General features: G+C 41.6%; 1 protein-coding gene across 3 annotated transcripts in view; it reads right to left on the bottom strand.

Annotated features, from left to right (window-relative positions):
- Positions 1 to 18,076, bottom strand: part of stxbp5a (syntaxin binding protein 5a (tomosyn)) — a 129,094-nt gene that overhangs the window by 108,930 nt on the left and 2,088 nt on the right. For all 3 annotated transcript variants that reach the window (XM_051960867.1, XM_022211998.2, XM_051960868.1), the window contains one exon: positions 16,701 to 16,798. In XM_051960867.1, coding sequence (XP_051816827.1) covers positions 16,701 to 16,798 — 98 coding nt within the window. The remainder of the gene's footprint in view (positions 1 to 16,700; positions 16,799 to 18,076) is intronic.

Genomic DNA, 18,076 nt, shown 5'->3' with positions numbered 1-18,076 from the left:
AAGTAATGCACAGTAACCCCATTACAAGCACTTCTATTTCATTATTGTGGCATAGCTGCTTCTTATGTGTTTTGTTGCAAAGGCAAATAACCTTGTCAGTGGGGTTTAACCAATAGTCTGATGGCATCATACCACAGGTTTCCAGGTAGTTGGACCAAAATGGTTGACCTCTGATACTGCTCTTAAAATACCATTTCAGAAATCTTTCCACCTTGGCCAGGAATTTTTTAGGAAGTGGAACAAATATTACCTTAAGGCAGATGTTTTGAGACCTTTGTTGGGCTGCTGAACAGGTGTAAGCACAAGCTAGCATACATTGGACAATAAGGACTGTAAGCATGGTAGTGCTCATTTCTGCTCGAGGGTATTCACTGCATTTAAAGAGTAGCAAGTGAAATCTCTAGTTATGGTATGTATTCCATAATATGCCTAGAAGCAACATTACCCACATGGCCACACTGACAGCCTAAGCTTGTTAGCTCCAGCTGACAGAGATACTAATATTCTCCAGCTGGAGTTGGTTTAGTTGTAGAAATTAGCCTTTAGCAAAGAAGGTAAAAGGCATGAAATAGAACATTCAGACTCAAATTGTGTAATACTAAGTCTGGGATTTGAGCTTTGAAGCAATAAAACTGTAGAAAGCTGCCCTATGTGTGTGTGTCTGCCGTAACAGATGGTTCAACCGGACTCAAGTTTTTGCTGGATGCTTAGGCCTCAGTGAGGTTAACTACACATAAATATAGAACCCACAGGCAAGAACACACACCTACTATATGCATGCATCTGAAATCATATACAGCTCTGTCTCTGTCTTCAAGAGCTTGTATCATACACCCACATGTCAGCACACACAAACTCGGTGACAGGCAATTCCTCAAGGTCTGGTACCTCGGAAGCCTCCCTGTCTTTGCTCTTCAGTTGTGTTTCTGTGCGTGCATGTATGTGTGCATGTGTCTGAGCGTGCGTAGAGAACCTTGCAGACAGAGACAGAGCATCTAGATTTTTTTTTTTTTTGCAAGGACATAACCTACCATTTACACAGCCCATAGGCGCTCATGGTTTGTCACCTGCGTGGCATCAAACCACAACTGCTTCCGTCTCTCAACACATCTGTTAGAAACAAAGGGCAGCTCGGAAATGGGTTGTTGCACTGGTAATCTGTGCAAGTATACCAAAACTTCACAATATTAAGGAACTTAAAATATCTATAGAGCTCTAGCACCTTGAAACCGCCGACATTTGCCACATCACATCATCACGATAGCATCTAACACATCCGTGTTAAGCTATTGGCACACCTTACTGCATAAATGCGCACATAATAACACAAAAGCTCTGAAATGATTCACATTAAGACCAACTATGCACTGACTGACAGACTAATCACTGATTAATTCTAATTCATTTATCATGGTGGTTGTGGTAGACTTAAAAATATGTCTTACAACATAAATCTCTGGAAGTGGCAAATGGGAGAGGAGAATGTTACGAAGACAAATCATAAGAAAACACATGAAACATTAATACGGAGGGAGTCTAGTCCCCTGAAACAGAGTGGGTGATTACCTGCAGAAGCTAAACAAAAATAATGAGACACTGAGAATCAGCAGCGGGACCAAAAGCACCAAAGAAAAATCAGTGAAAGCATTAGACAAAATTTCACAATCCTAAAACAACTAACCAATTATATCCCAGGGAATGTGATATATGGAAAAGATTTTTTTTAAAAATCTGAATTGGGCACAACGGAAGGTGAAATAGAGGGGGAAGTACAAGAGAGGAAGAAATACTTCACAATTATTTTAGTTTGTGTTGAGGCCCCGTGGAGACCCAGAGGTCGCATGAAAGGCAGGGGGAAAAGCAAGATGACAAAATCTTTGTGCTTCACAGCTTTCTGGAAGCCAGTCGCCTTACAAGCACCACAGGGACTGTGCCAACCTGACAGCAGAAGTTTGACTCAACCCCGCTATGCTTCCATACCTCCACAACAAGCTCAAGCAGAACCAGCGAGTCTCAAAACCACTGACACTAATGTTATATTCAAACAAGCAGCCGAACACACATTCCGTTATTTTTAGCTCATCAAATGCAGTCGAGGTAAAGCCTTTGATTTAGTCGGGTCACGTTAAGAATAAACAGTTATCCAGTTACTACACATTCTTACACAAAACAACGCCTCACTTTGTATTTTAATTCCCTTCCTGGAAAGCAGAATTAAGTTTTTTTTTTTTTTTTGTTTTTTTTTTGCTGAACCTGTGGGTGAACACGTGTTTACAGGGCGGACATCACTTCTCAGCAATCCCCCGGCACGCACACTGTGTACACTGAAGGTAATTGAAAGGCATCACATTCCCATTCAACCTCAAAACTGCATTGAACTTGATCTCATAGGGCTCGCTCTCTGTCGACATCATGTATGATTTGTGAAATGACAGTGACATCTCAGTGAGATGCCAGATTTACAGCATGTATGATGAAGCGATATTTATTTCACCGGACAGGCGAGATAATAATGCCATAATCTGCTCTGGGCAATTCAGAAACAACAAGTTCAACCTATTAAGAGCTTCGATATTTATAGACCAAGGGCGATCTGGATTATTTGGTTCGGTTTTGATAGCGAAGAAATCGCTGCTAAAATGGTATTTGAAGTACAAGCATTTAATCCTTGGGGAGTTCGCCAAAATGTCACAATAATACAATAATGAAAGCCTCAGACTTACAAATGAAATCAACAGAAGGAATAGTGTTACCACCAGCTGAAGCACTGTAACTCTTGAATCAGAAGCCGTGCACAATGGCAGCAAACAAATCTAATAGATTGTAAAGGCTGTTTACTTTGAAAACTTGACTCTACATGGTAAGAGACCTCTGTGGTATAGGGACTGGATAGCGGTCAAACCCTTTGGCCATGAGAGCAGCGTTACATTAGAAAAGCATATTGACCAGCACTAATATGAGTGCAAATCAATACAGCAGGAACATGGTTCTCACAAGTGGCCCTGGCAATGCTGAAAAGGCAGTTGTGTGAAATAAACCCTGTCATAAATCACAACATGCTGACAGCGCTGTGTGTCCCTGATTGTTGCTGTCTGCGAGGCCGAAGGGCGCAGCCAGTCTGTTTCCAAGAATACTGCACACCACGTGCTTAAAACGCAGCTCAGATCCTAGATTATCGCTGTGTTACAACACGGGTCGTATTTTCATAGCTTTGGCCGTTTCTTTGGTTTTGATGACACCACACTCCTTGAAAATAGCTCGAAAATATGGGATCAAGGCACCATTGTTAGAAGTCAGACAGAGCGATAAACAAGCCGTAAATTGATCAGACGGCTAAAAGTGAAAGTGTGTGCACCTGAAATGCCATTCTTAATCCCTCACTGCACATGAAAACTGTGTTCAAGCTCAGCTATGGTAAGAACTAACATGGTTTCAGGCCTTTAAATTGCTGTCCTAATTTGTTCAGGGACTCATATTGGTGTAGTGTTGCGACTACTGATGGGGATTTCCATGAATTCCACTACTTTGCCACCATTTTTCAGGCAGTATTAAAGAGCCCACACTATGCACCTTTCCATGTTTAGAAATATATTTTTGGCATCTACTAGAATATGTTTACATACATTAAGCCCTAAAATGCACATTATTTTTCTCATACTGTACATTGTTGCAGCACCTCTTTCTACTATATGTCTGAAACACTCCGTTTTAGCCCCTGTTTCTTTAAGACCTCCCTCCTTAAAAGCCAAGTCTGCTCCAATTGGTCAGCTGACAAGACAAAAGCAAATTATGCTGGTTAAAAAAACCGCAGATCTGTGAGTGTATGCAGACAGACATAGAACGGGGTTGCTGATTTTTTGTTTGAAGACACACCAAACTTGCTAGGCGTTATGCTAATGTAATACATGATGAGGTAAACAAGTAACAAATGAGGCACTTTAGTCCGAAAGGAGTGGTATTTGGTGAACAATCTCTCCCTTCAGAATGGACTTTGAGCTTTCTAGGTTTGCAGACCTACATGCTCGAAAATGCTAAATAACACTCCAAAGGAAAGGAGAAACCCAGAAAGCATAATATGGGCCCTTTAAAACTGTCATTTTCATCTTCCTACTACATAGAGAGTTATCTATCTAGCTTTAAAAAAGTCTAGAAGTCTTGCACAAGCATCTGCAAGCAGAAACTACCACAGATCACATGTCATTATTGTAACATTCCCCTTTGTTTTCTCTTTCTCATATGTCCGACTAACCTCCGGGTATATTAAAAACCTGGACTATCTTGCCCTGCAAATCCTGCAGTATTTAGCAATGACAGTGTGGTGTCGGATCACTTCATTTTAAGCATCGTAACAAGCAAACCCACATCAGCAAACACTACTACCATTTGCCCAATCACAACACTGTATCTTCACCTGTGCACGAGCAGTCAAACCAGAGCCAATCATCATCCAGTGCAGCAGATACGCCCTCCCAGTGTACAAATACAAACCCATTTATTCTCTCCAGCCCACATGAGACTGTGTATTTACATTGAGCTACTCAAGCGTCACCTCCCGTCTGTTGGGAATAATTAGCACACAGGTTGGCGACCTCCAACGGATCTGCATCCAACACGACTGAGCGTCCACACTTGTGCACATTTTATATTAGCTTGCTTTCAGTCTTCATTGCGCACCTGCTGATGAGAAATGTAGGAAAAAAGGAATGTTTCTGTTAACCTTCAAAGTCAAACGAACACGCAGCCGCCAACAGAACTAAGATTCCTGGCAAGTCAGCAGTCAACAGAGATAAGGGACAGCGAGCAAGAGGAGTAAAAGCCTGAGTTAAATGTACACTAAATTATTGAGGAGAAGCAACATGGCAGCGCAACTTTAATCACCCTAAACCCGGATCCCATTTGGCGCTTGTCAAGGCTAAAGGACTTAAGCAGAACCCGCTGTCAGGATATTGGACAGAGAGGAGCAGCATCTGCATTGTTGTGGTACTGATGCAGCAAAATTTGTTTTCCATTTCTAAGAACCGATAGAACCGAGGACGCTGAGTGCTTTTGGAGAGCATGAAAGATGAAACCTGGTACACAAGGGGTCTTTGATTAAGAGTACTCCAGTGCACACAGGCACAAACACACACATCCTTTGTTCCAGGAATGGTGTAAAGTTGATGTGCACTGAACTGACTTGAAAGCCACATCTTGGAAGCCTGCTGGTGACTTCGCTATAGACTTTACTTTGAAATAGGCATTTTTTTAGGAAGCCATCTGACAGACAAAAGTAGATTCATTCAACCTCACCAACAGCTCTTTACACAGACAAGCACACCATTAAACTCTCTCATCACATGCAGTAATTTTAATTCTCTCTTCTTTGTCTTCATCAATCCATCCTCCACTTGTGCGAAAAGTGAAATAAGGTCAGCGGGGATGAGATACTAATCCGTCATGATTTGGTGTGATAACGCTCCTCTTCCACAATCCTTCAGCCTCTTATGCCACTGCGAGCGAACCACTGAGACAGGAACGACACAAAACTGACTTGAGCCATCCATACAGATGCAATGTATCCTATATACATCACATATTTCTACTTCATAATGCAGCAGCAGCATCAGTTGAACTCCTTTCATGCTGTCTCAGTCTGCTTCGTCTTAGCTGAGCCATCCTCTGGCACATTGCGTAACCGAAACAAACACACAACTCCGAGTCCGGTCAGCACTACCCATATGGAAAACAAAAAGACAAACTTTCCCTTTTGCCTCCAGTAGCAAATCTTTATACATGTATTTTTGAAGAAATTTATTCAACCATGTTATTTTTTAACAAGACATGTATGATTTATTCATTAAAGTATGCATTTTTCCTCATGAAAACTAATAATAAAAATGAAGTATGGATCAAGTAAACACTATGCATGTAGGGAAGTGCATGACAAATTAATATGTTCCATATAATGTTTGCAGTTTTTAATTCAAATTTAATTCGGCCTGCATGTGTCATGGCACTCACTGCACTTTAGAAACATCTCGTTTATATACACACCAGTGGTAGAGCTGCCATGCATGTAGAGGGGTCGGGATCGAACCACCAAAACGTGCAACGAGAGAAAAACGCACCAATATTAACTCATGTCTCAGTTGCAAGAATATTTATTTTATATTGTACACCATTATACTTGGGTGACCCTAAAGTCTAGACACATAGGAAATCTCATTAATGATATTTGCATCCACAGATTAAATATGGCTTTGTTAATAGAAGAAAGAGTTGAGCTGGTACTTCTCAGTGGACATATCGAAAGGTGGGGTCAGGATTATGGAGATGATTTTTGGGGCTATCATGAATTTTACAAATGACCAGGTTTTTTTTAGTTTTTTAGTTTGACTGACACATTTGGTCGTCCATGACACTGCCCGTTTCTTTAACCTTTTTAACCACCTTTGCCACCATGGAAAAGCCACGTGGAATCCTCATTGGATGACGTGCATTAAATTCATCTGCTATCTTTCGATACGTCCATCTTTTATGTCCACTGAGAAGAATCATTTCAACAAAATTATTACGTCACCAAGGAGGTGGAGCCTCAGCAGAGTTATATGGCAATCACAGTTGATTTGTCTGTCTGTTAGCAACATTACTGAAAAACGGACTAACGGATCTGGATGAAATTTTCAGGGAAGGTCTAGCCTAGCCGCGCTAGACCCATGCTCTGAAGACGCAAGGGTCTAGGCACGCTCGACAGGGAGGGAGGCGGGCTAAAAGGTTGTCTATCAAATCACTCTGCAGCAATTGGGTAAGTATACAACCAATCAGCGCAACGAATAGGCTCCTAGAGGGCTGGAAATCAGAGGATGCGGTAGTTCGGTGAAGCCTTATTTATACAGTCAATGGGTGAAGCTCAAGTATATTACAGACATGTTAACAGAAAGATTATTCAGAGTCGGTGCTAATGGAGCTCAACGACTGTTGTCGTTTTTATTGTCGACCCTGGCAGAGAATTAAATTCGTTGCCGTGGGTTGTCTAGCGCGGCTAGGCTAGTTGTTTCCGGTTGTTTCTGTCAGAATCGTCGCGCCTCTGTCGTCACTTAGTTACGCCCGCCTTCTGACTCTACACTTCATGGTGATTCGTCCGGCCAGTTTTAGGAGCATCCAACCTCGAGCCTTATGGAGGGTAACTAGACCCACCCTGGCAGAGAATTAAATTCGTTGCCGTGGGTTGTCTAGCACGGCAAGGCTAGTTGTTTCCGGTTGTTTCTGTCAGAATCGTCGCGCCTGTGTCGTCACTTAGTTACGCCCGCCTTCTGACTCTACACTTCATGGTGATTCGTCCGGCCAGTTTTAGGAGCATCCAACCTCGAGCCTTATGGAGGGTAACTGGACCCACCCTGGCAGAGAATTAAATTCGTTGCCGTGGGTTGTCTAGCGCGGCTAGGCTAGGTAAGGTCAGAAATGACACAAGAACCAGTTGATTAGATTTTGGCACTGATTTGGCTTACAGTCTGGATCAATGAATTTGTTAAAGATTTCTGCATCATTATGAGATAGCATCACGGCATCACTGTAACTATGACAACAAGTGAACACTACATCAGCTGCCTGCTGATGATCACAAGATTGTGATCTGACTACAAATTGAATCTTGCAGATTTATCTTGAGTTATCCATCAGAAGCTATACAAGGAACAATTGATGGAAAATATAGGGGCGTTTCCGAGTCCCATCAGTACCCATTGCCCGCTACATATTTAGGGCACGCGATTTGGTATCCGCACATAAGGTGCACATGCAAAGTACATGCATGTGCTCAACGCAAGGTCATTTTGTTTGTGGGTACATCTATATTAAATGGCCTCATTCTATGGTGCTGTGATTTCTGCCACAAATTTTTTCAAGATTTCAGCCGTTGGAAATGAAACAACTGAGCAGCCTTTGTGGAGTACTGTGCTCTCTCAGTACTTTTCGTGTAGTTAATTTCCTGTGTGTCCAAACTTTAGGGACACTCAGATATGTGTTTTTAGAGAATCTAAAATAAAAGCAAACTATAATTTCCTTATCCTTTTTGTTTTTCTTCAACAAGTTTATTAAAAATTACCATGACAATATGAATAATAAGTACGTTCTATGTATAAATTTATGTCATGTCATGCCAGTTTCCATCGACAAAGATATATGAATCACGTATTAAAATGACTTGACGTCATTTGTCCTTGACACAGTCTGAAGTTGGATCAGATTTAAATTTAAAACTGATTTGCAAAGGAACACATCACCTCAGAATTTCACATTTCTAACCCTTTATGCATCATTATGTGTTGCATTAGTGACTAGCATCACATATAGCAGTACAGTCAAAAGACATTTATTCATAGTTAAAGCTAACCAACATTTGGCAGCGGCTCTCAAAATATTCCAAAATGAGCATCTGCAACCTTTAGACAATAATTGTGATAAACATGACATTTACAGCTGAAATGTTATCAGAAGCCCTCGAGTTACTTCAATTTATCATTTTAAATGGAATGCAAAATGAAAAGTTCACCCGGCGCCATCCTGACACAAGCGAGAAAAGTCTGCAACTCTTGCAGAGCGTGTTTTATACAGTTGAAAGCAATATTACATTATCAGTTGTATGTTAAGAGATGCAACCTGTAAGAAATGTTGCCATAGATTTAGGTTAATTGGATGAGTGATGCACTTTCGTTGGACACCAGTGTACAAACCTGCTTTTGAGAAGATGAAGAAAACTGCTTTGGGATTGCTTCAGGAGCATGACCAACAGTCCAAATAGCTGATCCAGCCCAATCCATGTCCCAAGACCAGACACCAAGAAATCACCCCAGAGGTCATATGTTCATGCCCCGACTGCCCCAAGTGCTGTCTTGGTAGCACAAAGTGGAACCTACACAATAATAGGCAGGCTGTTTTAATGTTTAACTTTCAAATGAAAGCTATAAAAATGTTATACAAGAAAAGCACTCAGACAGTGCACTACTCCACAAAGGCTGCTCAATGGTTGCTTCCTTTCTGATGGCTGAAATCTTGAAAAAATTCAAGGCAGAAATCACGGCAGTATAGAATGTGGCCATTCAATATAGATGTGCCCACAAACAAAATAACCTTGCGCTGAGCCCAGGCGTATGTTATATATGTGTATGTTATTTATGGATACCAAATCACGTGACCTAAAGATGGAGCAGGCGGCAGGAATTGATGGGACTCGGAAACACCCTCACAATTTAATAAATTGTTCCTTGTATAATGTCCAACGTATAAGCCCTGATAAGTTTGCAATGGCTGATTTGTAGTAGGATCGCAATCACGTGATCGTCAGCAGGCAGCTGACGTATTGTTCACTTATAGTCATAGTTATAGTGACGCTGTGCCGCCATCTCGCAATGATACATAAATCTTTAACAAATCTGTGGACCCAGACTACAAGCTGCATCACTGCCAATATCTAATCAGTTGGTTCTTGTGTCATTTCTGATCTTCCCTGAAAATTTAATCCAAATTCGTTGGTCCGTTTTTGAGTAATGTTGCCAACAGACAGACAGACAGAAAAACAAACGTACGTCGATCGTCACATAACTCCGCTGTTCTTTGGTGGAGTACAAATATATCCATTTGTCAGCAATATAGGAAAAGAGCTCCATCTAGAAGAGTCAACTTGCCACTGAGAATCCCCACATGGAGAAAGCAAAAAAGAGGAAAACAAATAAATGTGCAGCTAAATAGAATAAATTAATAAAGAAATGGTCTGTGACCTCAAAAGAAGCTTTAATTATTCCTCTGTCCACTGCTTGTTTGTTTGTTTGTTTATTTGATAGGGACAGAACAACAAACATTGTTACATTAACCGATGTCATGTTCATAGGTCAATAGCTAACAGCTAATTCGCAGACCTGGTCCCTCACACATACAAACTACAGAAAATACAGTCTACAAAAGTTTACAAAAAATTACGCATACAGTATTAATAAAAATATATACATTAAAACAAAGAAATGTTAATCAGTGCTCACAGGTTTGGTTCGATTTGAGCCATTGTTTAATTTTATGGTTAAACTTTTTCAGATCTGTCAGATGTTTCAGTTCAGCAGGTAAAGTGTTCCAGATCTGTGGCCCTGTCACTGTGAATGCACTTCGTCCAAAAGCATTTTTACATTGGGGAATTCTACAGTCTCCGTTTGTTACTCCTCTTGTTGTTATACCACGACTCTGATTTCTTTGGATCATGCTTCTAACGATATCTGGGGCAAGACCATTAACACATTTAAAAACTAATTTTAAAAAAGAATAATTTTAGAAATTTTCAAAACTTAGAAGATTATATTTTTCTAGAATTTTGCAATGGTGCCACCTCATAGGTTTTAGATCAAGTACTTTTAAAGCTTGTTTATAAAGGGAGACCGCACCTGACAGAGCTGACTGATTAGCCTGGCCCCACACAGTGATACAGTATGAAAATGGGACACAATCATCGAATGGAAGTACAACTTGGCTGCAATAGACGTCAGATAAGATCTTATTAGGCGAAAACAGTTTAAACTTGTCTTAATTGTTTTTGTTAACTTCTTAATATGGGATTCAAATTTCAGACGGGAGTCCAACACTACTCTCAAATATTTTACTTGATCTACTCTTTGAATTATATTTTGATTTATGTGTATCCGGAAGTTGTCTAAAGACCTTGGCATCAAGGAGAAACACATAGACACAGTTTTGGAGCAATTTAGAAAAAGATAGTTGTCCTCCAGCCACTGAGAAACCTTGACCATTTGTTTATTTAGTAACTCTGCAGCTTTCTCTGTAGTCTTTGCTGAGACATAGATGACAGTGTCGTCAGCATACAGTTGACACTCAGTCTCAGTGCAGATGAATGGAAGGTCATTAGTGTAAAGACAAAATAGAATAGGACCCAGAATGGAACCTTGTGGTAATCCTATTCTATATTGCTGAGGTTCTGATATACTATCATTAATTTTTACACTCTGTGATCTCAACTCCAGGTATGATGTAAACCAGCTGAGAGTTTGTTGTGAAAAATTTAGCCGTTTTAGTTTGTGCAAGAGGACAATGTGGTTGACAGTATCAAAGGCCTTGTGGAGGTCCAAGAACACTGCTCCAACCACGTTTCCCCTATCCAGACTTTTTTTAATATTATCTATTAGGTAGCAAGTTGCAAATTCTGTTGAATATTTTGGCCGGAAGCCAAACTGTTTAGGATGTAAAATATTGTCATATTCAAGGTAATCCATGCAGATATGTAGAGTCCTTGTAATCACTCCTTTAATCAATATCCATTATCAATATCACATAAATAATAGTAGCAATAATAATGATGATGAATCTGGATTCTTGGTGGCACAGCTCATGCTTAAAATACAAAAAAGCAAATAATCAAATGGAAAATAAATTCTAATCAGTGTAAGGCATCTGGGAGCTACTTTGTGAAACAAGCACTTGTACTGCATTCGAAATCTTCAGGAAATCCTCACATGTATTGAAATACACTGAAACTCCAACTAAACTCGGTTCACAAGGAGAAACATTCGTGCACACACACGGTGAAGCTCTCTAGAGATTGCATGCTGCAACCGAACATTTCCGTTTGTGTTGTGCTATAAAAATAAAATCCCAGCACATACTGCTGAGCAACATTTTTTTTTCTTTTTTAGCACTTAAAATTGTTCCCATCAGTCGTCCAGTCAGAGAGCTCATACCTCAGAAAGGTTTTCCTGTGGCTGTAGACTAAGGCGAGCACAGCTGCTGAGTGAATCAGCAAGAAGATTAATGATGAAGATATGTCATAGTCGATCTGTGGTGCAACCAAAAGCTGCACAGACCAGGCGCAGCAGCTACTGCAAAGCCTGTGTGTGTGTGTGTCAGCTCGTCTCTGCAAACATGTGTGCGCCAGCGTCTGCTTGCATGTGCAAACGTTTGCCCCTTTGCGGAAGTCAATACACATACAATATTTGCGTGCACATCAATTAACAAGTGTATAACTGATCTACCACTGTATGTACACACAAATGTGTCTCGCCTCTGCCACCTCCGAATGTCTATCCCGAAATAATAACTCCCCCGTGCGAGGCTGTTTGTGTGCCCCCATTTGGCCGTGTGAGTCTTATGATGTCCTGCGCCTGTCGATGAGATAATCTGGCAGAGCATGGACTGACAATTTGATCTATTGATCCGCGTCTTGCTGGCTCACAAGGAGTCTCTGAGTTATAGTGCTGCCATTCCTCCTGGCTACCACCAGTAAAGAGCCATCTCTCCAGAGAGGCCGGACGCACAGCTGCAGACCACCCACAAAACACAGCGCACAAATGCATATACAACTGATTATGGATCTATAATGAGAGGCGGGTAGTAGCATTCATCTGGATGTTATTTGACTGTACCACCCAACTGAGCATTGTTCCAAGCCAAGCACACCCCCACATGGCAACAGCACTCCCCAATGCCAGTGACCTTCCCCAACAGAACAAGTCCCGTGACAAAGAACCACGACATTTACACAGCCCCCAAACTCCCCAGATCCCAATCTCATTTAGCATGAATTGCAGTTAACACCACATTACATTATAGGATTGGTGCATGAACATGGCTCATTATGTTTTTTTGTCCGTTGTCACTGGCCTTTACTCTGTTTCATAACCGGCTTAAACTAAAGGCCAAAGCATCTCGGGAGTGTTGGGTGAAAAGTGACATCAGTGCAGAGAATCTGTTTGGCAAAGAAAATGAAGGGCACACAACAAAAAAAGCTAGACGGTTCCTTTGACTTATTGCTATAATACCTTTTTTTTTTAAATCAGAAACACTGTCTCATCACTAAAACCACTAAAACAGCTTTTTTTAATTCAGCGTTTTAGAACGCAGCATTCCTGCTTATTTTTTTAAATTACACAGCGAATCCAAGGGATAGCTAATGTGGGGTGACTGCTTGCACAGCAAAACCCGTTTCCTAAATGCTCACGACTCTTTTTTTGTTGTTTTTTTTGCTGCTGAGAAATTGTGCAGAAAACAATTGCGTGTGTGTGTGTGTGTGTGTGTATGTGTCCACTTGGGCATATCTGTCTCAGTGCATTACCACACACAGATCAATAAGGATTCTATTCTTGGCCATTAGATCTTGAAAAAAAGGGATAGCCTACCTCTCTCACTCTTCGCTATCTATTCCCACTCTCTGCTCTCCCTTCGTCTATCTCCCTGTCCTCTCCACAGGCTCTGCTGCCAACCTCTTTAGCTATTCCCCTCTCTCCCTGCTCCAGACAACACCAAAGAGACATTGTCATCTTCCCAGCTGGACAGTGAAAGCAGAGGCAGAGTCAGTGGCGAGCATCAAACACGGGGCAGTTTTGTTGGGGGGGATCACAGAAGTGATTGGCTTTATGGCTGGAGGGATCAGACGTCTCCTCAAAGGGTCCGCGCACGCTCGGACTTGAACGCACACATTCGCCCGCACACATGGACGAGTCGGCACACACCTCCTGTTTCTGCTGTAATTCTCAGTCCTCTGCCACACTGCCAGGCTGAGACCCTTGATCTGCCACTTCCTGTAATCCTCCATGGAAGAGGGGTGCAGCCAAATATCCTGGCAGGCCTACCAGACAAACAAACACGCAAACACAGAAACATGCATCGGCATCGATATTCACCAGAACTGCAATAACAACGACCTCAAGGATGTGCAACGGTGTACGAGATCCAAGGCTGTCTTTCACAAAACCTGCAACCAGACAAAACCTTCAAGGTACCAGGTGTACAAATGTGAAGAAATTTACCTGCAATAATCAGTTTTTTTTATTGCCACTTTGTGAATGGGCTTAAAAACTGACAAACCTATCTATGTCGAAGACACAAGACAAATTTTCCAGAAAAATTCGAAGAGTGCGATGTGACTGCACTTCTCTAAAGCACCAAAAGGGTACAACAGCTAACTGAAATAGGATCCACAAAAAAAACCAATGACCAGCTCCAAGCACAACATAGACTCCAACACAAACTAAACCTAAAAAACACTAATATCTAGTAAAGCCTGTCTGGCCAAATGGAAATATGATCAAAAAACTAGGGTCAGCATTCACAGCATATTTCATTCATTGAGAGACATAACAGGAAAAAATGCATATTTGTCTAACTATTGTCTTGCATAGCCTGATTTATATCTAAGCTTAATTGTAGTGATGCACCAATGCTAAGAGAGTTTACACAGCCTCTAGTAGGGTTAAGTAATATAATAGAAAAACATATTTATGACAGAACATTTTTTATTGACTTGCTACAACAAAGAGCAGCACAAAAAGGGATATTTTGAATAAGAACACACACTAAAAACAGTGGGTAAAATCTATTTTGAGCTAAACTGACCTCAAACCAACACCAATTAGGTAAAACAAATGACCCAACTTAAAAGAAACTGTCAAGCTTAGCAAACAAAATGATATGAAATGTGTGTCATTTAAAAGCGATCTGCAGCAGCAGACTAGCGCTAGTCGGGAGACCTGCACAGAAGTCTTTAGAAGGGCAATGGAAGGCAAAGGACCTTCAGTACCGATGTACAATTGACTGTTCATGAACCCTATTTGCATTTTTGTTATGTCTCCATGGCGGTTCAGATTGAACAATAGTTTTCTTTGTGCCATTAAGGATTGTTCTGCTGGTACATATTGCTATCTTTATAATGTCCAGTGCAAGTCTACAGTCTCACATACACTACCGTTCAAAACTTTGGGGTCACTTAGAAATGTCTTTATTTTGGAAAACAAAGCATTTTTAATGAAGATAACATTAAATGAATCAGAAATACAATCTGGACATTGTTAATGTGATAAATGTATATTCTAGCTGAAATTGGCTGATTTTAATGGAATATCTCAATAGGGGTACAGAGGAACATTTCCAGCAACCATCACTCCTGTGTTCTAATGCTACATTGTGTTAGCTAATGGTTTTGAAAGGCTCATTGATGATTAGAAAACCCTTGTGCTATTATGTTAGTAGATGAATAAAAGTGTGTTTTCTTGGAAAACATGAATTTGTCTGGGTGATGCCAAACTTTTAAACGGTAGTGTATACTTTACAGCCATGGTATGGTAACAGTGCAACTTTAGTTATCTCATATATCAACCTGCCAGTCAATCACATTTAATCTTGTGTATGTTACATCACTTGCTGGGTACTAGTTCATACTAGCAAAAGAATGCTAGCTGCAGTTCACTTAAAGGCCACAAGTGTCATTATTAACAAGGCCTTTCTATATGTTACTTGGACAAAAATACACCATGTGCAGCAGCTCAGCAACGCAAAACTTCTGAATCATGAAACCTCCATTATACCCCCTTCATCTGTACCACGATGGTATCATTGTCATCAGATAGAGAGAGAGAGAGAGAGAGAGAGCTGACTAAACAGCAGAATAACAAGGGGAGGGGAACCAGCACCAAAGAACAGATAGATGACTCCCATTTCACCTTCCCCTGACTCTGATAAGACTCTGTCTGATCCACATCACTCAAACACAGGAGAGATTTATCTGTTCATTCCATTTCAAAATGACCAGTTTCAGCTAGCGGGGTACAAACTCAGGGGAGTCTCAGGGAGAATGTATTTTTGATCTCTAAGCTGATTGGTTATAGACTTCTTGGTTAAAGTTTTTTTTTTTTCTTATTTTGGGTTTACCCAGTTTGGCACCCACAGGAGTAATGTAACAGCAAAGCAAGACATAAGCCCCTTTAAGCTTATTCGCCAGTTCCTGCAAAAGCCCTAATACGGTGCTTCCACCAGAGGAGGGATTTCATCTCGTATCTGCTAATACATGTGTACCACTGACAGAATCTGCTCTGCTTGGGTTATGGCTTCTGTTGAATCTGTAAATCTTTAGGGGCATTCAGTCATCTCCAGAAAATGTGGTACATATTCACAGTTTCGTCCAGTCTGCCTTTCAGAAGAACAAGGAAGCATAAAGGCACACAGCCTGCCCACTGTTGTTCTTCAAAAACTCCGGTAAACACAGTTCTGTAGACTCTCATCCTCGTCGTCGACTGCCTGCGAGAGACTCTGCTATTATTCTCCACTTTTCCAGCACAGGTGAATGAGACTGAGTCACAACGGCAGCTGCCAGCAGGTGGGAATGAGGGACAGCCAGGCGGACAGCTCTTCATCACACTGTAATGAGTTGGCAAAGGTTGTCGGACAGGCAAGAGAACACATGGAGGACCTGTAAAAGCAGCCTCACGCAGGCAAGCTCGCGGGCGTTCTCTCAAGCTATACGACTCCCTGCAGTGCCGTTTCATCGCAAGCTGTTGTCCCTTTTTTTTTGCGTGAATGTCCTCATATTGCAAGAAAGTCTACGTGAACCACCACTGTTGTACTTTCAGATTTTTGTCTTGTGGTTTAAAATATGCAAATAAATGTGCAGCAATGCCGGAAAAAGCAGGTAAAACGCAAGATCTAAAGGATGCAGATCGATGCATTGTCTTACCACGTAGCATCATCTGGAATTTGGAGGTGAAGGTAAGCTCACAAAGCCCACAGCCAGGGGACTGTTAAGTCAAGCAATCGAAAACTGTTCAGCAGAGTCTAAAAATACACCGAAACCCAAGCAACATACATCAGCATCCGACCATGGCGGCTCAGACATCTGTCCACTTACCTGCTGGGATGCAGCTACCCGAAAGACAGCTCAATGGCAACTAAAAGGATACAATCGCAGCGCTCCGCTCTGGGTGCCAATGGCCAGTATCTTCTGCACGGGGTCAAAAGCCATGGACGACGGCTGATAGGGGAAGCCATGACGGACAGTCTGGCGTGATATGCAGAGAGATGGGAGGGGGGCAAAAAAAGGAGAATGTGTTAGAGAGAATATCAATTTCTATTTTGCAGCAGAGGTGTTGTTTTGTCAGAGAATGTCACATACCTGGTTTTGGTAAACAAATGGCCCAGATGGATGTGGAAAGTGCTATGAAACAGACATATAAAGGCCGAAACTGTGCAGACAATTAGGGAAAATGAAAGACAGGAACAAATGCTCTCTCTATGCATGGGTACCCTGTTTCCTATGATAGGCTGATATCTGCCCTCGCTATTTAGGATCCCTTTATAATCACGGGGCCTATTTTGAGATCTCCTCTCTCTCATTTCCCTCTTTTTTATGTCGTTTTCCTTCTCTCACTGCCTCCCACATGAAGTCGTGATTACACTGAAGTCTGGAATTAAAACACATGAGGAAGGCATGGCTAAGGAGGATTCGATTGTGCCAGGCCTCTTGCAGGAGCGTATTACAATGAGGTGTTCCTGTTTCCCTCTCCGGTGTATTCGTGTGACTGGAGTTTTATGGCATCAGTCAGCCGGTGGTGGGCTGTTGGATTTGTTTGCTTAGTGGCAGAAGGCTAAAGCATGTTACATAAGAAGCACTCAGTGCAGCAGAGACACCTGCCTTTCTTCCAGAGAAACATTACAGCGAGTCCCTGTCCAGACAGACAGTGAAGTTGGAGGAGGGAGGCTGGATTCTTGTTCGGAGACACTTCAATCAGATGTCTGGCTGATGATGGACATATTTAGGCTGCTGTGGCGAACAAACCTGAAGGCTTTGAGCTCGTCTTTCTAAACACACAATATCCCTGAAGCCTTCAGGTGCTTGGTTCTAGATTATTACCTCCGCCTAGAGGTTATGTGATCACCGGAGTTTGTTTGTCTGTCCGTCTGTGTGTGTGTGTGTGTGTGTGTCTGTCTGTCTGTTTGTCTGTTAACAGCATAACTCAAAAAGTCATGGACGGATTTTCACCAAATTTTTACAGGATGTCCGGAAGAGCACAAGTAAGAATCGATTAGATTTTGGAGGTGATCCGAATCACCGTCTGGATCCAGGAATTTTTTGAAGGTCGAATTGGACAGAGAGCTTCAACTAGTAGAGCTTCAACTAGTATGAACCTTCAAAAAATTCCTGGATCCAGACGGTGATTCGGATCACCTCCAAAATCTAATCGATTCTTACTCTTGCTCTTCCGGACATCCTGTAAAAATATGGTGAAAATCCGTCCATGACTTTTTGAGTTATGCTGTTAACAGACAAACAGACAGA

The sequence above is a fragment of the Acanthochromis polyacanthus genome, chromosome 16 (genome assembly GCF_021347895.1).
Source record: "Acanthochromis polyacanthus isolate Apoly-LR-REF ecotype Palm Island chromosome 16, KAUST_Apoly_ChrSc, whole genome shotgun sequence".
Classification (NCBI taxonomy): domain Eukaryota; kingdom Metazoa; phylum Chordata; class Actinopteri; family Pomacentridae; genus Acanthochromis; species Acanthochromis polyacanthus.
The sequence above is the reverse complement of the archived record's forward strand: the minus strand, read 5'-3'. Positions and strand labels throughout refer to the sequence as shown.